The sequence below is a fragment of the Anser cygnoides genome, chromosome 8 (assembly GCF_040182565.1).
Source record: "Anser cygnoides isolate HZ-2024a breed goose chromosome 8, Taihu_goose_T2T_genome, whole genome shotgun sequence".
Taxonomy (NCBI): domain Eukaryota; kingdom Metazoa; phylum Chordata; class Aves; order Anseriformes; family Anatidae; genus Anser; species Anser cygnoides.
This window is the reverse complement of record NC_089880.1, coordinates 28,301,300-28,320,711: the sequence shown is the minus strand read 5'-3', so window position 1 is coordinate 28,320,711 and position 19,412 is coordinate 28,301,300. Positions and strand designations below refer to the sequence as shown.

At 47.6% G+C, this 19,412-nt stretch overlaps 2 protein-coding genes and 1 long non-coding RNA gene across 4 annotated transcripts; 1 reads left to right on the top strand and 2 right to left on the bottom strand.

Annotated features, from left to right (window-relative positions):
• Positions 1 to 207: 207 nt before the first annotated feature.
• MRPL37 (mitochondrial ribosomal protein L37) lies at positions 208 to 4,500 on the bottom strand. Its single transcript, XM_013176443.3, has 7 exons — positions 4,075 to 4,500; positions 3,508 to 3,691; positions 2,868 to 2,983; positions 2,170 to 2,355; positions 1,744 to 1,901; positions 1,016 to 1,219; positions 208 to 433 (listed from the first exon to the last, which is right to left on the bottom strand). Exons 1-7 carry the CDS (start codon positions 4,469 to 4,471, stop codon positions 356 to 358), a joined length of 1,323 nt encoding a protein of 440 aa, XP_013031897.2. The 5' UTR covers positions 4,472 to 4,500; the 3' UTR covers positions 208 to 355.
• Positions 4,501 to 4,548: 48 nt separating this feature from the next.
• CYB5RL (cytochrome b5 reductase like) lies at positions 4,549 to 16,647 on the top strand. Of its 2 annotated transcripts, none has more exons than XM_048062035.2 (7): positions 4,549 to 4,617; positions 5,856 to 6,035; positions 6,980 to 7,128; positions 8,339 to 8,426; positions 11,657 to 11,761; positions 13,745 to 13,948; positions 15,525 to 16,646. In XM_048062035.2, exons 2-7 carry the CDS (start codon positions 5,859 to 5,861, stop codon positions 15,726 to 15,728), a joined length of 927 nt encoding a protein of 308 aa, XP_047917992.1. In that variant the 5' UTR covers positions 4,549 to 4,617; positions 5,856 to 5,858; the 3' UTR covers positions 15,729 to 16,646. The 2 variants fall into 2 exon arrangements, with proteins under 2 accessions (XP_047917992.1, XP_013031582.2); XM_013176128.3 differs by lacking the exon at positions 4,549 to 4,617 and adding an exon at positions 4,675 to 5,134 and having other exon boundaries at positions 15,525 to 16,647.
• On the bottom strand, positions 6,947 to 8,290 carry LOC136791349 (uncharacterized). The gene is made up of 2 exons (XR_010833150.1): positions 8,002 to 8,290; positions 6,947 to 7,849 (listed from the first exon to the last, which is right to left on the bottom strand). It is a non-coding gene; the product is annotated as an uncharacterized lncRNA (long non-coding RNA).
• Positions 16,648 to 19,412: the final 2,765 nt, after the last annotated feature.

The window sequence follows — 19,412 nt, the reverse complement described above, 5'->3', positions numbered from 1 at the left end:
AAAGAATTGTGGTTCTAAATTCGACAAAGCAAGCTTGAGGATTAAATAATTTGGGAACTAAGCACTGGGCAGTACGTGCAAAGCACACGGAGAGCAGAAGCTGTGCAAAGGAACTGGACTGGTTCTAGGCAGCAGGAGGACGCACTGGATGACTCTAACCAGACACCAGAGATAAGCCCCTCAAATGAAAACTTCTTCAGGCACAACTTTGTTTAAAAAAAAAAGAATTTACTTTCAGTAGCAATATAATTTATTTTTGAAAGTAAACCAATCCACCTTTCTTTAAATATGGGATGGTTCTGGCAAAGAGAAGCAGCAGGTACAGTTGGTGAAGAATCTTCTTTTGAGCTGAATTTCACACAGCTCCATGCAGATACAGTGCCAGAAACTTCTTGAATGTTTCTGGCTGAAAGCCATATATTCCAGCGGGCTTCTGCAGAGAGAAGACATGGATGCTCAGTTTGCAGCGAAGTAATTAATGTAGACAAACAATGGCTTTAAATGCACTTGAACAAAGGTGGTAGCTTCCAAATCGTGCTCTCCCTCCCCGAACGGTTTATGTGGAGGTACTTCCACTGGTGTAAGTCTCAGACAGCACCAGCACTGCCCACCAAAGCGAGACGCCCTCCCGTGTAACTGCGCTCTGTTTACTCGACAGCGAAGCTGACAGTTGCGTGTAAGCACTTCCTCCGTCAGAGCACAAGCTGATTTTAAACAAGCCTGCTAGGAGACGGTAGGTTACAGCTGGGGCAATCTTTGTGGAGGAGTTCGTATTAAGCTTGGCTTGCGGCTCGTACGCCGTGCGGTGCCTCGGCAGTACAAATACTCCCTGGCAGTTACACCTGCTTAAGGCTCTCCAGTCAGAACAGGGCCGGTGCCTGCATCAGCTCCCTTCGGCTGGTTTAAAACCCGTGCCACAGCCTTCTGCCAGCTCCCACACCTCTGGCAGAGATGAGAGGGTTTTACTTCCAGGGCCACTTCCCCGTCCAGGGCTGTTTCACCCCGGTTTGCTTACCGTAACAACTCTCTTCTTGACTTCTGGAACACACTGGGCTTTTTCATACAGATTCTGATCAGAGTCAATCCAGACGAGGTTCTTTATGCCATCACTAGACACGAGGTCCGTTGTATTTAACTGGAACACCATGAACTGGAAGAGCTGGCCGTCTGTGCCAACGCTCTGCACCACTATCGGCTGCTCCAAAACCTTGGGATCGTCCTAGGAAAGAAGGGAAGAAGGAGAACATTGAAAAAGCCAGTTACCACAAAAACTGTAGGACTAGTTGCTGATTCTGCATCTTCTACTTGGTTTAAAGCCAAGTTTTTAATAAATGTATTGTTACCTTGCCCAGAAAATTACTCTAGTCAAACAAGTTTTGAATGTAGATTTTGGATTTTAATTAAAATTCTTCCTTCAGCCAGCAATGAAGTATCAATTTGCATACTGAGCTGTGGGATGGGTTAGGTTCTACAGTTAAACCTACACCCTGCTTCCTACCTAATACCGCCCCGGTGCATGTTACATCATGAACACGCTCATTGCCGAGGTGGTTTTTTTGGATCAGCAGTAACCACTCCTGAAGGTTAGTCAGACCCCCGGAGTGGGAAGCTATGATATAGTAAGATCAGTGCAGATTTGAAAACTACTGTACCCTCCACGGCAAGGGAATTTCACAGTTCCTTCCCTTAGCTGCAGTGCTAGAGAAAGAAGAAAGCAGGAGAGCAGCCGTCTCCGATACGTACCCCATACAGCACCCTAGCCTTTGCCAGCGCGTTGCCGAAAGCAAACATCAGCATTTTAGCACGAAGCTGTTCTGGTCTGAACCTGTCAGGGCGAACGCTGGCCGATTCCAGGAAATACAGAGTGTGAGGATGAGGGTATGGATAACCATCTCTGAAACCTAAACGGCAGATAACCACGTCAGAAATCGCTCGGTAAGAGACAGCACGGCCAACGTTTTCTCCCGTATCTTCAGGAACTGTTTGAAGAATTTGCCCAGGTTTTTCTCCACAGAACTGCCTAGGCCGGGGTAAACTTGCCACTGGTCCGGAGTGCTTGCACTGCACACCCTGCGCCCAGCTCCGCTGCTCCCCTTCCCATCCACTCCCACAGACGTCTGGCACAAAGGCAAGGACTGCTAGAAAATTATTTTCAACTGCCAGATGTACCTGTGTCGTTGAGCTCCCTGTACACATTCACTTCCTGAAGATCAATTGTAGGCGAGATGGGATAGAAGGTCTCCAGAACGTGCTCTTCGGTGGCCAGTATCTCCTCCTTGGAGGCTACTGGTGGTATCGGGGCCACAGAGTTCATAAGTATTCCGTTCAGGCCGCGGACCTGAAGGAGAAAGGATTCTGGGGACGGAAATTAGGCTGCATTCAGACATCACTAAAACAACATCAGAGCAAGGCGTACGTTTCCTTCTGGGTAACAGCATTCTAGTAAGTCTTTGTTCTGCAAGGCCCACTCTCTCCCCCTCGCCTCCAGACTAATCTTGAATAGCAGCTCCGCCGTGGGTTCTTTTTCCAAAACAGCAGCATTAATTACTAGCGTTAGTTTCTTAACTAAGCATGTTTTACAAAGACAACAGAACAGATTTGGATGCCAAAAATAAATAACCAGTTCTAAGACGCTGGCTCTCTTCCCCCACTGTCATGTTGATGTTGTCTAACACCTCAATAATCTCCTTGGGGCAAGTGCCCTGTCACCATGTCTATCCTTACAGCACTATTTAAAACTGGAAGAATTGCTCGGTTCCAGAACTTGTTTCATTTTTTCCAGGTTTTCAGCTTTCAAGCTAGTGACTTTGTTACCCCTCTCACGTTAACCAAAAGAACCAAAGGCTTCCACCCCAGCAGCAACCAACCTCTTTCCCACACAGCGGCAATCCTGTAGTTCCTAGCCAACATTCTTTTAGCCAGGGAAGGATACTTCATTGTCATTAACCGGCACAAATGTATCAAGTCTTCAAACAGCACAGGGCTTTAGAATAAGGAGAGAAAAAAAGAAAGGTTACATAAAGTAAAAATATTATCATGGTAGGCAGATGCTTCTGGGACGTGAATGCTATAGAACACTACTGCCTGTAAAATATATAACAGCATAACATTTCCAAATGGTTAACACAGATTTCAGACTAATACCCAACAAACCAACCTGGTTCCAAGTTGGCAGAGGTAATGCTTACCATTAGTTATTTAAAAACTGACATTCTGAATCAGCTAGAACTGTATCTCAAGTAGAAACAGAGACCTTCGCCTAAAAGGAGCTTTAATAGAGTGTACGTGTTTACACTGGTACTACTGTCAACATTCAGACCTGCGTTGTTTTGTTTTTTTATAAGGTGACAACCTTATACAAAGGCTCTGACAGTTTTGCACGGTAAGTGAATCTCTCAGGAGTAGATCCATGCATGAGTTTCTCTGTAGTGTTAAAAACTCTGGTTCTTAAACCATCTTCTTAATGGCTGGCTTACACTAAAGCCATGCGCAGGACTGAGAACTTACCAATACTTTTCTCTGCTGGGAGAAACTTCTGTCGTCTCCCAGAGCCGTGCGTGTGCGATCGCACGGTGAACTGCCTCGTCCTGGTCCTGGAGCTGGTGAGCCGGGTCGTTGACGATGCTGAGCACCGACGGAGGCAAACCTTGCACCAGCTTCGTCTTGGTGAGCCACTGCGCTTGCCGAACCCCTAGAATCAGAGAATTAAGGTTGGAAAAGACTTTCAAGATGATCTGGTCCAACCATCCCCTGCTACCAATGTCACCCACCAAACCATGTCCCCAGGCACCACGTCCAACCTTTCCTTGAACACCCCCAGGGACGGTGACTCCACCACCTCCCCGGGCACCCCGTCCCAACGCCTGACTGCTCTTTATGAGAAGAAACATCTCCAAATTTCCAACCTGAACCTCCCCTGGCACAACTTGAGGCCGTTCCCATTAAAATAGCGGGCCTGTTACTGAGACCAGCAGGCGGGTTGGCAGGGGTTCGCAGCGTGGATTTCTAAGAGAAAAATAACCTGTATTTCATTTATTTTTGCACCGAGGGAGGCGGCCAGGGCGCTGCGGGTACCTTCCAGCATGCGGACCCGCTGGTGGCACACGAAGCAGCCGCGCTCCTTGCGCAGCGCCATGTCCTCGTAGCGCGGCCCGGGGGAGTGCCAGGGGTCGTGCCAGCCTCGCTGCCAGGCCGGGAAGCGGGGCCGGGCCAGGCCGGGCACCCGGTGCTGCCGGCCCACGTACGTGACCGCGTCCAGCTCCACCTGCTCGCGGACCGGCCGCCGCTCCGCCCTGCGGGACAGCACCTCCGGGGGCGGCCCGCGGGTGGTCCAGGGCGTGCGGGGCAGCGGCCCGCGGGGACGGGGCGGCCCCGTGTGGGTGACGATGCCGCGGGTCTGGGTCCCGGCCCCCGCCGCCCGCCTCAGCGCCGCCGCCGCCGCCATCGCCTCAAGGGCCGCCGGCGCCGCCATCTTGTCGCCCTCAGGAGGGCGGAAGGGGGGCGGGGCCGCGCCGCTGGCCGTGGTGAGTGACAGAGGAGGGAGCCAATGGGAGGCGAGAGAGGAGGGAGGTCGGCCAATGGCGCGGCGGAGGGGCGGGCGGAAGGGCAGGTGCGGGGGTAAGTGAGGGGAGGGGGAGGGAGGGGGGGAGAGAGGCACGGGGCGGGGGGGAGGGGGGAGCGGAGCTGTGGCCCCTCAGGGCCCTGGGGGCAGCCCGAGGCCGTGGGGCCTCTGGGCGCGTGTAAACCCCCAGTGAACGCACAAAGCACAACAAACGTGGCCGAGCCCCTGACTAACAGCGTCTTCCATCTTTGTCTCTGCCCGACTTTTCCCTCAAAAACTCCCCTCGGGCAGTTTGTCTGAGCAAAAAGCCCCCGCCGGGTGCCCAGGCTGAGCGATGGCTGCTCGCCTCCCAGCCTGGGCACAGCAATCCGGCTGGGAGCACGGCTGGCGATCCTCTGGCTTCCTCTTCTCCCCCTGCCAAATCCAAATTATCGTCCTTCTCGCACAGGGGTGAAGATTAATTAATGCTTGCACGGGAGCTTGGAAATGAAGCTGCTCCGAGTGCTAAGTGTGCTTTTCTTCAGCCTCGTCACCCGTGGTTTTATAATTTCCTCCAGACCTTTTGTTTAAATGGTACCGATATAAATGTATTGGGGATACTGTTAAACCGCTGTATAAAAATAACAGAGTCCCTGAGAGGTCGGCATCTCGATTTTTGTTGGAGGAGCACTCTCTGGGTGTAGCTCTGTGTGGGCCAAGGGTAGGAGATGAAAATCACGCTGCGTGTGCTTCTTGCCTTTTCCTACATGTCTACATTTAAAGCCAGAGCCAAATCTGCTTATAACCAAATTGTTTGTTCATTTGCCTGTGAATTTACTGTTTTCTTGTAGCTTCTTGGCTCTACAACCCACCTTCAGCTCCGTGCCCTCCCTCCGTTTTAAGGCAGTGCTCTGGTAGAGTTTGGGGTTGGTTAGCCCTTCTTGTGGACTGACCTCCAGATTTTTGGGCCACTTTTTTTCTAGAAATCACCACCTCGGTGGCAGGACAGGCAGGAGCCTGCTGCTGCCGAAGGTAGCTCTTGCTGGGAAGGCCAGCTGGGTTCTGCTTTGCAGCTCAGGGCTGGCGGTGTCTGGTGATCTGCTCCGCGCAAAGCAGAGGCAGCGGGCGCTTGAGCAGAAATGGAGCGTTGCAGGCAGCAGTTCAGCTCGCAGGTTTTCAGTTTTCTGATTCCCCTGAGACACGCACGCGAGATGCTCGAGAGAGATTTCTCTGTCCTTCTCCAAGTAACGCTCAGCTGATGAGCACGTGCTTCTCTTGATCCTGCTGTTTGTGATGCAAGGCTTGTGTTTTGCAGACAATGAGTGGAAATGAGGATGAGTGGCTGGCTCTCAGACCCCAAGAACCTTCTCCATCCCAGTGCTGTGGCAGCGGCTGCAAACCCTGCATTTATGACGTATATGAGAAGGATCTTGCACGATGGGAAAGGGCCAAAGCGAAGCAAGACAAAAGCCTCCTCACGGAAAAGAAGGAGCAGGTTAATTTGTCTTCATCGTGTCCTAGAGCCAGCGCTTTGATCATATACTTGCTAGCATGTGGGGTTGTGCTGGTGGGTGAGGGATGCAGCTGTAGATTAAAGCGGTGTCTTAAGACTGTAAATGTAATTCCCCAAACTCGGCCTTCCCAGACCCGCTCCCCCTGCCTGCTCTCTCCCTGCTGTAATGCGATTTTCCAAGTGTCGAGTTCGCCCTGGTGTCGCATTACAGCCCTGGGTCTGCAGCTTCTGCCAGACCATGTGCTGCGGAAGCGTCCCCCGGGCAGGCAGAGCAAACCTCTGTGAAAAGTGGGAACAGAGGGAAAGATGCAAAGAATCACAGTGTTCTCTGCTGATGGTTTCCTCCAAGAAGTTCCACTTTCCTGACCTTTTTTGTCTTTTCCTGGTATTTAGATTCTTATTTTGAGAATGAGAAAGCCTGCATTGTGCATGGCCTGGTATTCAAATAGTTGTCTTCAGAGTGTAATTTTAAGCTTGTCACTGCCCTGTTACGTAAGATTTACTGTGCTGGGTCAAGCAAAAATGTTCAGTGTTGAAACAGCTAACAGTACTTCCTATTCCGAATGGTCATCAGTAGGTTTCAAAGTTGCCCCCAAAGCAGTGCTCAGCTCTTTTAGCAGTATTATTTCTGTTTGTTTCCAGACACGAGAAAATGAGTGCAGTGAGTCATAATAAGATGACCTTGCTCTAAGGTGTAAAAATGTAATTTTAAAGGGGGGGGATCCAAGATCCCAAAGTGCATACTGCAGAACACCATAATGAATCAGCAGAGAGCTGAAATTTGCACTGGGCCCTAGCATTTAATATGCGCTCTTCTGGAGTCAGTATCTCAGGCGCTAAATTAGCATACACGGTTGCTTCCAAAGAAAAATGAAATAATAAAAGACACCATCTAACCAAGTAATTATTTATTGTTGTTCTTGCAGAGCAATAATTCAGAACTAAATCCAGATACATTTACTGCATTCAACATAAGCTCAGTGGAGCAGCTAACAGAGGACACCTACCAGTACAAATTTGAATTACCGGGAAATGGCAGTCTGCGATTGAGTTTAGGACAACATATCGTGTTAAGGTATTGTTCTCTGTGCTAGTTAAACAGTCTGCATTATGTAACCTAATATATAGGTTTTTGTCAATAGACAAAGCCTTCATACCAGGCAAATCATAATTTCTATAGCTCCATGATGATACAGATGAAAGGCCTCGTGAGCTCATTAGTTCTACTAATTTTATGGTAAAAGCCACTCCAAAGCTGTATTTTTCTTCAGCATTATCCTTGCATCGGTGGGTCAGAAAGAACTAGGTGTGATTAAGAAAATCCATTTGCAGAAAGAAAGAGTCAAAGAATAGATGTTACAACAGATGATTTACTCCAACGTGTTGGAAGAAGACAATGAGCTGCGCTAACCCCAGGGCTCAGTATTTTAGGGTCTGTATCTTGGGGTAACTCAGCACCCATGGTGTTATTTCTGATGTCCAGGCATCTCCCGATTTCTAGAAAAACAACCCTCCTGTGTAGTTTATTGCTTGCCAGAAAGGGGTCACTTGGGAAAAGTTTATGTCTCTCTCAGCCATCTGTGGTGATCATTGCCAGTTAGAAAAAGTCATGTTATGATACCATTGATCTGTATCTGTTGACGTTATTTGTACGTTAACAGCTGATGTATACAGCTGGCTGGCTGCTGAAAGTACATGCTTCTCATTCCACGCTCTCTCCTAATGCAGCAGAGGAAAGGGTTTGGTCACGTCCGTCAATTAACGTAGTCAGTAGTGAAGAGCAATGTGGATACATTCTATGGAAAGAGAAGACTTACATGATAATACAGTGTATATTGACAAGAGCTCAATTTAAGGCTGTGCCCTAAATTTCATTAGTTAATTGCCAGATGCTGTCCAAACACAGAAAGAAAGGTATACCCCAGTCCAAAAGGAATAGCACACTTACCAAGAAAGCATTTTCTCTCTCCTTTCCCACTCTTGCGCACTGAACAGTTTCTCATAAAACATCTCAAGCCTCCTTCCATGGACGTGTCCAAGAGCTGAGTGTGGGGTACAGATGGGGCCAGCACCAGGAAAACAATAGATGCATTTAGAAGTTACGTCCCCCATCGATTTGTACATCTCACAGGGAAATGTTTTGCATCTGTGCACAGGCTGGGCCATCGGGAAGAGGATCTGCTGCCTCCCTCAGCCTTGCCTCATCTCCCCAGGGAAAAGCACAAGTGTTGGTAATACCTGTCAATGACACGAGTTACAGTGGCTTCCTGTATTTCTCTTCTCAGAGGAGAGGTGAACGGTTTGGAGGTCCAGCGAGCCTACACTCCGATTAGCCCAAGGAATGCAGAAGGTTACTTTGAAGTTTTAATGAAAGTAAGTAAGTCTATACAATATAGATTAGAGTGGAAGGTGCTGGGGACGGTGTTTTCTTTTAGGAACCAAGCACGCTGTCAGTACTTCAAGTGAGACTCTGTCAAATCCCTCATGGGCTGTTTCTGTGTTGTTTTGAAGCAGTTGTGCTTTGCTGATAAAAATTGCTTTTTCTTTTTTTTTTTTTCTTTTTTTTTTTTCTCCTCCCACAAAACTGAAAGCAGAAGAAGGTGACACACAAACAACCGCTTTGCAGCATAAGCCCTGCTAAGCGTTTGAGAGAGCCTCTCGGGAGCCTTGCAGTTGCCGGTGTGGAAAGAGGTGCCCATTCCACCTCCCTGATTTCATTTTGCCTTTTCAATCTGTCTTTGAAATCACACCCAGCAGTCTGCCCAGTTGAACCAGTGATTTTGGAAAGTCGCTGCCCAGCCCTTACTCTCCCTGCCTTATTTTGCATTAAGGACATTTTTCATAAAAAGCTTTCATTTTGGTGAGAAATATGGAAAGAAAACAGGCAGCTGTTCCTGATGCGCAGGTAGGGCTCTGGAGTTGCCTGTGGTCTGAGCAGTGTCCCCATGGCCCACAGGGCAGAGAGGTAACCCACAGACACAGGCTGCACCTACCAGGGTAGACGCAGTGGCAAAGCCCCATTTTGGATGAGCGTCCTAGCCCTTTTGGAGGCAACCACAAAATGCTGGTTGAGTTCGAAAGGGTTTTATAGGAGAACTTGGTTGGAAAATTGTCTGAATAAAGTCTGCAGGGCCCTTATAAATAATCATTTTGTGTGGCGAATATCGAATTGAAGATTTTTCTGATATTGTATTTGTATGTCACTAGTGATTCCTCAGGGCAGACAGAGACTTCAGTATAGGTGTGAAAGTCTGATAGCTGAGTGTCCCGGGTGGCTTGCACAAAATGACCATTTGTCCTCTGCCTGTCCTCCAGGATTTCACATTTTGGAGGTCTATTATGCGTTGTATGTTCAAACGAAAGCCCTGTTCTTTAGAAATGTGTACAGCTTGTATAAGACACCTGTGGGAGGGTCCTTTCACCATTCTTGTAGCAATTGGTGTGTGGTAGGGGAGAGAAACATTGCATTTGAGTTGTATTAATAGGATACATTCACAAGATGACTGTGAAATTTCATGTATACTTGCTTATTACTCACAGGTTTTGCATTTCAATAATAATAGTAATGATTGTAATGATACCTTTCCTTTATATAGAACCTTTCATCCCAAAGGGAGCTATAGTTACTCTCTGACGGTGACAAAAGAGGTTGGTAACACCTAGTGTAAAGCAGCCATTTTTATAACTCACTCTGTAGGTTGTGGTATATTTCACACTATTCAGGCAATTTTGGAAAGTACTACATTATTATTATTACTATGCAATCCAAGCCGTGTTCAAACCCTTCTGTCTCCTGTTATTATAGCATTGCATTTGTGATACTACAGTTAAGAGTGAGGGAGTTGCCATTTACAGAGCATAACCCTCTTTTTGAGTGATTTTATAATGTTAGGGTTTCTCTCCATGTAAAACTGGGTGTAGAAGTTTTCCCCCAGGAGATAATTATTTTTTTTTCTTTTTGTTTAGAAAAATTCATTTTAATCCCACTCAATCACTTCTCACTTCAATTTTTGGAAATAATTTTGGTGAAAGAAGGATTCTTTTAGTTGCCATTACCATGTTCCACTGGGAACGGGCCATAAGGTGGGGCTGACTTTTTTCCACTTGTTTTGGGTTTCCATGTATGGTTGAAGAAGGTAAGTATCAAACACTGTTCCTTTGATGCAACCACACACTGTTTGCACGAAACTAAGTGCCAGCCCAGGGCCCTCTGAACATAAAATGTTTCTCACAGTAACTCGGAGCCTGGATGTATGTATATGATGCATTTACATTTTGAATCTAACAACCAGTGCAAATAGATCTTAATGGCTAAGATATTTAAGTGAGGTCATTACAAGGGGAAGAGTATCTGTGCTCTTTATTAGCCAACATTGCTTGCAAGCGCAGACACACGCTTGCTCGCTCACTCACTTTTTCTTAGCTGCTTTGTGGTTCACCAGTTTTGTTTGCCTGCAGTGCTGCTTGGTGGCCAGCCAAGGCACTGGGGTGTGGAGCTGGGCTTCTGTCCAGCGTGTGTGCAGAAAACACCCCAAAGTACCTTTCTCTCAGGTTATGTGGGCTGGAGACTTTGACGGCTTGTATCGCATCCCATCTTCTGACCTCCGGTTGTGTGGCTCTTCTTCAGGCTTATCAGTGGCATCACCTGCGTGCGAGACCAGTTGTCTGCCACCACTGTTAGCCTTATCTGCTCTTGTGGGGTGGGCCAGACGTTGTTCTCTGGCCAGACCCCATAAAGTGTGGCCATTCTTTTGCGCGTATTCATTCTCGTCAACCATAAAGTCATCGTACAAATAGGACACACACAGCGAGCAAGAGAGCACATTACATCCAGCAACAAGACTGCTTGGATAAGCCCTTCATTTTTCAGCATCTCCTTGCTTCTCTTTTTCTTGCAAGCACTGACCCTTTCTCATCAGTCACAAGTGAAGCTAGCATTCCTGTGGGGAAAAAGCCTAGATAATGTTTCTTCTGTGCCTGGTAGAAAGTGAAACATTTTTTTTTGCCAATGTTTTTCTTCTGTGAGGCCCAAATTAACATATATATTTTTGAAATGTGGAGGCATCCCTTAGCATCCAGATGATCTGTTCTGAAAACAGAGTTTTATAAATGAGAAACCTGACTTTGGGTCACTAATTGTATCAACACAGCATTTGAGAGACTGAAATAAAGAAAGAGCTATGCAGTGTTTATATAACTATCAGTACCCAGAGGGCATTTCCAGATCCCATACCCGGAGATCTGGAGAACACTTGAAGACTTGGACTGTGCTTTGCATTCAAGACACTCTTCTCTGTGTGCTTTGTAAGCAAGAACTCTGATAAGCTTTTTCCAGTTTTGGAAATTCAGACTGCATGAGAGTGGGTTGTGTTTACATTATAGTCAAGCTGGAATGGATCCAATATGATTTAATTTAAATGTCTTTGTTTTGGGTATAACTTTGAATTATTTTTTCAAATAGAACGATCTTTCTTTCTTTTTAAATGCATGAAATGTTTTTTGCCCCCTTCTCGTTTAAATGTAGATAACTTTATAATTGAAACTGGGAAAACTTTCCAGCAGAGTATAATTATTCTTTTCTTTTGTGCAATGTTTTTTATTAGTGCTATGAAGCTGGGCTAATGTCACAATACATAAAAACTTGGAAAAAAGGAGACACGGTCTTTTGGCGTGGGCCGTTCGGAGGGTTCCCATATCGACCTAATAAGGTTAGTTTCCTAAGAGACATAGGATGTTTCAGTTTGTGGCAGCTAGCTTTGTTTAATACTCCAAAGGGAAGACATCAATTTGATTACTGTTTTCATGATTATTTTAGGGACTTCCTGGGTTATTGTACGGCGCTACAGCATTAGCAGTCAGCTGGAGAAAGTAGACCTTATTGAACTGCAGCATATTTAAGGAAGAAGAGGAGAGGGAGGTGGGTGGGAGACTGGAAAATTAGCAAGGCTGTCTGTTCATCACTTGCATTAAACGTTCTTGATTTGTTTAACAAAGGGAACTTATTCTGCACCAGCAATGAGTGCAGATTGGTTTTGCCGTGTTTGAACCACGTTGCTGTTTTGTGACTGAGCACGAGTGAAGAAGAGATGTTGATCTTCTTCTCTCCTGGGTGTTCCCTGAACTATAGCAGCTCCAGTGAGGTGTCACGTCACCCAACCACTCTGCAAATGCTGATCCTATCTACTGATACCGGGCTCTCTGCAAAGAAAGGCAGATCCAGTTTCAGGGGAAGGCTTCTCACACAAACTAATTTCATTACTTAATTCTGACCTTTCAAATGAGAAGCAGAATCGAAACATTGGTCATTAAGATCCCAAAGCCTCATTTCTTCTTGTTCTTTCTTTTCTTCTTCTTCTTCTTTTATTTTTTTTAACCAGCAAAAATAGGGCTGTAAAATCCCAGTGGCCGAGCTCCATGCAGAGCAATTGTGTTCTGCTTCCTGAAATAGTGTCCCTGCTGTGTTAGGCTACTGTTCACTTCTGTTCCTAAAAGCTTCCAGATCATTTGGGACAGAACATAGCAGCCGTGCCTAGAAGTGGGTGCATTCAGGGGCTGGCTGGGTGATCCTTGTAGGTGCAGTTGACAAAGCACCTGAGTGATCCTTAAAACAGCTTGCTGTAGAAGAACTGTTAATATTTATGAATTATAACAAAGGTCCTGAATATAAATTTGAGAGTAAAAATTCTTTTTTTTTTTTTTTCTCTATTTGCTGCCCATAGGATAGGATTTAGATTCAGGCAGATCAAAGCCATTCGAAATAAACTGCCCTCAGAGCAGCCCCTGAGCAGCAGCCCCTTCCCACCACCAGCCTCCTCCAAGAGGCTGCTGACTGTCAGGATGGGTGAGCATCTAAGCTTCAGAGCCTGTTTCGTGGCAAGGTGGTCATACTTAAGGCCTGACCTTCCGCGATCTGACAGGCCGTGTGTTCCCACTGGCTCTGACTAATTAATGTCTTGTGTAGCACAAAGGAAATCATTTCAAATTCAGATGGATGTGTGCATAAAAGATGTGTTCAAGCTCTCAGTGAAGTTGGTAGGAGTTGGACCAGTTCCTATATGTAGCAAATCCATCTGGACGTTGTTCGTGCTGATAGCTTCTCTGCTATATGTAGTCGCACTCCACATCTTGAAGCCCTCTGGCTTCCAGCACCCCATCAGACTTTGGCTGTAGAGGATTGGGGTTACCAAATCCCCGGCTATGATGAACAGGGTAGGCATAAGATGGTTTAGGAGGGAAGACCCCAAAACACTGGCTTAAGACCCACTTCTGGGATTGGTGCACTGGTAGGTAAGGTGCTGGGAACCTGCTGTCCTCCTGCGCACAGCACCCTACTGCCTGCGTGTCAACCCACAGTGGGTCAGCAAAGAGTACAGCTGAACAGAAACCGAAATATAAATGAACTGTAATGAAGGCTGAAGTTATAAATGTTTATATTCGGATATAATCCAGTTTCATTAAGTTTGGTATATAAAAATCCTGCAAGTGCTGTCTGTAATGGATTTTGTAGATTGCCGTCTGATGGATTTTGTAGAAAAATACATTTTGAGATTTGCATTTACCAGTTCATGTCCTGATACCTGATGAGGTCTCTGTGTCGAGACCCTTTACCAGTGTGGCAGAAGGAGGAACTGGCAATGAGCACGTCCGTTTTCAGTCACGATGGTTAATTCAAAATTCTGTTTTGTCGTTAGCACGGAGAACTCCTCATGCTGGCTTCTGGCACTGGCCTCGCACCGATGCTTCCCATTCTCCAGTCCATAACAGATGATGAAGAGGATGAAACTTTTGTAACTCTTGTTGGCTGCTTCCGTACATTTGAAACAATTTATTTGAAATCTCTTCTCCAGGATCTGGCTCGATACTGGAACATCAGAATATTTTACATCCTAAGCCAGGTAAATAAATGGGTATGAAGTGAATTTATGTGAGGGTTCTGTGTGCTGAACGAACCTTTTCTGTCAGTGATCTTAATTCTTTCCCAAGTCATCAAGGCTACTTTGTGATCTAGCAGCTGCTGTTCTTAAATCTACTAAATATTCTCATGCTGCTAGCAGTCTGAAGAATTTCAGGGAAGTGACCATCGCTGCTTGTCCCTCTTTGACCCCCTCGGTAGCCCTTCTGTTGGCAAGGACCCCCTGATTCCTATTCACCATTGACCATTTCCCCCCACTTCTGACAGCTGTTGCTGCACCTAAGCATTTATGTAAAGAAAACTTGACTCTGGGAGACTCGCAGCAAATAAACTATTTCTTTTTTCCTAATATCAGCACCTTAGTCTGTCCTTATCTTCCATTCATTGCTCATGGCTACGTCTCTCTTCTTCTAGTGTGTTAGCACCAACTTCCCAGCAATTATTTTTCCCAGCTGACCCATTTTCAAACTTTTTAAAGTTGTGTCCCACTCTCTAAAGTTATTTTCTATGCCAAATCCATGGGATGAGGGCATACCTCTCTCAGTGGTCTTATGATTTGAGCAGTCTTTTTCATTTTCATTTGGTCCCAAAGTTGCCTGTGTTCTGCACAGATTTGGTAGTTGAAAATTATTTCCCTCAGAAATGAGGATTCATTGCAGGGAGGATATAGAAAGAATTATTTATGCTAAGGGAATGAATCCCATTGCATTTTTAGCTCCTCAGATGAATCATTTTTTGTATCTCATGGTGGATCTGCCTCATACATTATGTTCCACATATGGCCTTGGCAAGTTGAAATTAGGTATAGAGAAAAGTACTTGTGATTTAGGCATCCCCTCAGCCGTTCTGTAGGACTGTAATCAGCAATTGTCTCTGGTGACACAGGTTAGATACCCTTTTCAGGACGGTGCTTTCTCAAGAGCCTGAGGAGGTCTTGAAATTCAACTCAGTGAAGGGCAAGAAACCCTTCTGACCCCTGTCAGCACAGCCTGCCCCACACGTACGTCTTTCCCTTTTGTCTCTTCTCTTAACAGGTTTGTTGTACTCCAGCTCTGAGTGGTGCATCTTCCCTTTTAGGATTATATGTGCCTGTCCCAGCATTTCACTCTGCTGCCAGAGTGAATACTGCTCCCATCACATCTGAACACTTCCATTTCTAGTTAATAGTACGGGGGGTCCCACTGGATCTGACATTTCTCATGGGATCAGAGCCGTGTCTGGAGCAGGGCTGGCTTCCTTTCCGTTGCTTTGGTCAAGGGAGATGGGACTGAAAGAGACTTGGGAATGGAAGAGGCAATAGGGAGGAGTAGTCTTGGGACTTAGGACTGGGGAATAGAGAAGGCATGGTGGGAAGTGGTTCCCAAAGGAGAAGGTTCTGCAGTGCTTCTTGGCAGTAGTTACACTCTGGTTTTGTTCAGAGTGGGTCGTTTCTACCCAAATGCAGTCACGAGGGTGAAAAATGTCCTGTGCAGTACCCTGAGGGGAGGAGGGAGACTTGGCAGTAAGCAATCGACTGTCCTTTTTACTGTGTCACACTGCAAACCTTTTTGCCTTTGCAGGAAACATCACTGGAAAAACTTCCTTGGAGCTATCAGGAAAACACATACACTGGTCGCCTAAATGAAGACTTGATGAAGACGATAATAAATTCCTGTCGAAGAAAGCCATTCGTACTAATTTGTGGCTCTTCTTCATTCAGTGAGGATATGAGGCGATATCTAAAAGCTGCAGGGATTGAAGAAAATTCCTGTTTTGTCTTTTAACAGGATATTCCTGACCTAAGGAACCTCAGGCCAAGCCTTGGACATCCTTGTTTCAAGACATAGTTTATTGAGATGACTGATTTTGAGCAGAGTTCCTTGTGCATATACTTTCATAGGTCTTTGGATCAAATATTTGCCTCCATTATGATTCTCAATCTTGAGAGTGTTTTAAGGATCAGGTGGCCTTCCAGAATGACTGCTGCAACCACCCATATGTCAGGGAACAGCATACTAATTTCAGTGGAAGTCTTCGTGTGCAATTTTGAGAGAGATCTCTTAAGGGTACTAAGAAACATCCAAGTATACAGCTCTGTTGTAGCATGAAGACTAATGACTCGCTTTGAAATCCATGTTAGTCTGCAGTGGTATTGTGCTCTGTTAAAGGTACCCTGGGGAGATTTAATCCTCAGGGAGAAGATTGCATGTCCAGAGGAACAGCAGAGCACTGGCACAGCACTCTGCAGTCTGTGGGGTTCACATAGTTGTGTTGTTATCTTGCTGGGTGATACTAGACAAGTCACTTCAGCCCCTCTGTGCCTCAGTTGCCTTGTAGTACACTAATAGGGGGATGCTTTCTGTAAAGAGCCCTTTTTTAAAGATATATATGAGGATGGAATTACATGTGCTGTCCAGTGAGGACTTACACTGCCTGCTCTGAACCTTAACCCTCAAAGTGCTGCCTGGAGGGAGAAAGGGAGTGTCCTAAATGCCCTTGTGAGAAGCCATCAGGGCCATAGCTGCTATCTGTCCGGGAAGATGGCTCTCTGCTTTTCACGTCCCCTAAGTGTTGTGTAACAGCCCTGGTTCATTAAATCAAAGTTCTTTCCAAGTAAATAGCTGTTTCTTTTTGTCACAGGACTTTAACAGAATGAAAATGCTCTAAGCATATGACAGCAACACCCGAGGAACAAAAGCTTCATAGGAACTCAGCTTTGCTGGGGTGCTCTCCCATGGGGTACGGGCAGAGCCATGCTCTGTGCAGCCCTGGGGCTGCCCTGGAATCGCATTCTGTGTGCTCCGGCCCCTTTCTTTTCTGTCCAAGATGCTGTTGCCCTTGGCTTAAGATATCCTCTCTCCACTCTTTCACCTTCTTAGACCACCATGTTCACTAACTTCACCTGCAAGTACAGCCTTTTTGCACACCTTTGTGTTTTTCCCTTCATTCCTTGTTCATCCTGTGTTGGGATTTCCCAGGGTGACAGATGATGATGCATCATCATTCCTGTCCCATTTTTACACGTCTCAAACAATACACCTTGCACAAAGAAGATGCACTGTGAGAGTTACAAGAAGCAGAGCACACTAAAATGATGGGGGGGTCTGCCTTCCCATGCTGAGCAGTGGCACAGTTCAGGGTCAGAGCTGTGAACAATTTGGGCCCTGAGGACACAGTCCGCAGTGCTTGCCATTAAACCACAAGAAGTCTGGTGCACTTGCAGAAGTGTGCTCATTTACGTGACAAAATATGGTCTTGAATTACACAGGTTCCCCTCACATCAGTGGGATTTGTCTCCAGTTACCAAATACTCGGACTTAGTCCAGCACGGATGCAGCTTCTATGCTGACTTCATCAGAGCAAGGGCTTGCAGGAAAGCTGTTCCCTTAACCCAGAATGGGTTCTGGCTTTAACACAAGCAGATGCCATAAAGTTGCCCACATTAAATCCAAGACAAACTCTCAGCTCCCATCCAAACCACGTTTCAGCCACCATAAGCCACCCTGAAGCAGAGGTGCTTCTGTGCAGCAGCAGGCTGATAAAGTAAGGAGTTGCTCTCCCTGCTTTGTCCCTAGCTAGGAACACAAAGTATTTTCCTCAGATATCACATACTCTGAAAACCTCGCTCTTGCTTTAAACGCTCTGCCTTTCTGAGATTTTGCTACAAATCCGCAAAGCCTTTTTTTGCAAAGGCCCGAGGTAAAACTTGGTGCTTGCTTCGGGAAAGCGACGAATTTCCGAGCAAAAGCCGGGACTGTTCCTTTAAGCGCAACCCCAATATGTCTGGGTATTTCAGCACATATGGGCCACGATGGTTAAACCCTACCCAGCTGGTCTGGCCATTCTGCCGCGAAGCCTCCTGTCTTTGTTCGTGGCTAAAAGGGAGGGTGGTGAGAGACGGAGCAAGCTGTGAATGCTGCGGGTTGCAATCCTGCAAAGGCAGACTGCAGGGGAGCGGGAGGAGGCGACGCACGCTGAGCCGGCAGCCCCACTCGCCGCGCCGGAGGGGACAGGGGTCCCTGCGAGAAATTCTCTGTAGGGGAGGCGATGTCCTTGGCGGGGTCAACTTGAAGGGGCCTTTAAACAGCCCCCGGCGCTTTGTTCTGCATTTTCTGCCCTTCTCTCTCCCTTCCCCCTCTCTCCTTTTGTCATTTTTCAGGCTGGATGTCAGCGTGCGGCGGGTCCCCTCTGCCACCGCAAGGCACACGGGGTGGAAAGGCTGTGCCCCATGGCAGGAAGAGGAGAGGTTTCCTTCCCTTCGGAGGTCAGGGTGGCCGCCGCGTGTCCTGCTGGGTGCTGGCAGGAGGCTCAGGTGCCCCGGCCACCCCAGCAAGGGGCACGGGGACCGGCCACCCCCGGAGGCCCCCACGGCTCCGCTGGGGAGAGCGGCCTCACTTCGCTTTCTTTCTTCTTCCTCGTGGGCAGCCTAAATACCTTCTTAATTTCATCTCATTATTTCCTGCCTAAATAATTCCTGTTCCTCCTGGGGACCGTGTTTAAACCTTTGATCTTCTCTGAAGTCTCGCAGCCCTGATCACATCCTTTCTGTTTAAATGAATCAAATGCCTTTTTGACTCATGATTTATAGATTTGCCCGCCGAGGAATTCAGGGAGCCCCCGGTACAGCACGCCTCAAAAAAAAAAAAACCCCGCAGTGTCTCTGGCCCGAGCCAAGGCACCCTGGGCTGAGCCAGAGCACCTCTGGCAAGAGCTGCGTGCTGCAGGCCCTGCCTGGCTCCTCGTCAGGGTTATTGCTGCTCCTCGGCCTCCCCTCGGCCCCTCTGCCCTCCAGCCCGCTCTGATGGCGCTGCCTGGGCTCGGGCCCAGCCGGGGAATTGCCATCCCCAGGTCAGGAGAGGGTGAATGTGCCTGAGGCTGATGGATGCCGTCCCCCGGGATGGGGTCACAGCTGCCGTGCTGCACAGCCCCATCCTCCTGTTTTCGGGGGGGGGGGCACCACGGCACGGAGCAGGACGGCTGAGAGCAGCTGGAGGCTTGGAGGAGAGCGGCCGTGTAGGTGTGGGTGTGCTGGATGCAGTGCTGAGGACGGCAGTGCGTGGGCTGGAGGAAGGTGGGTGATGCTGGCGATGGGGCCACGGCGAGGACGGCCACGTCGGAGCGAAGGAGAAGCCAGGAGCACGCTGCCCCTGCTCCCAGGGGACCATGGCTGGGAGGGCTGCTCTCAGACCCTCATGGCTGTGGCTCAGGCAGCACATCAGGCACACCGAGCGCAATCAGCCGGCACTACCGGGCATCTCCATCCACATGCAGTCCCTGGGACATGCTCCCGGTGCTCACCAGCATGGCTCCAGCGAGGCCAGGCATGGGGCAGAGAGCCCGGACAAATGTTATTGTTGTTGTTATTACCCATAAATATATGCAGGCACTTAATGACCCTGGCACAGAGCACTTCCTGGCGATTAATGGCCAGTTGGTGTTAATGGTCCTCAGCGGCACCTCGGGCCATC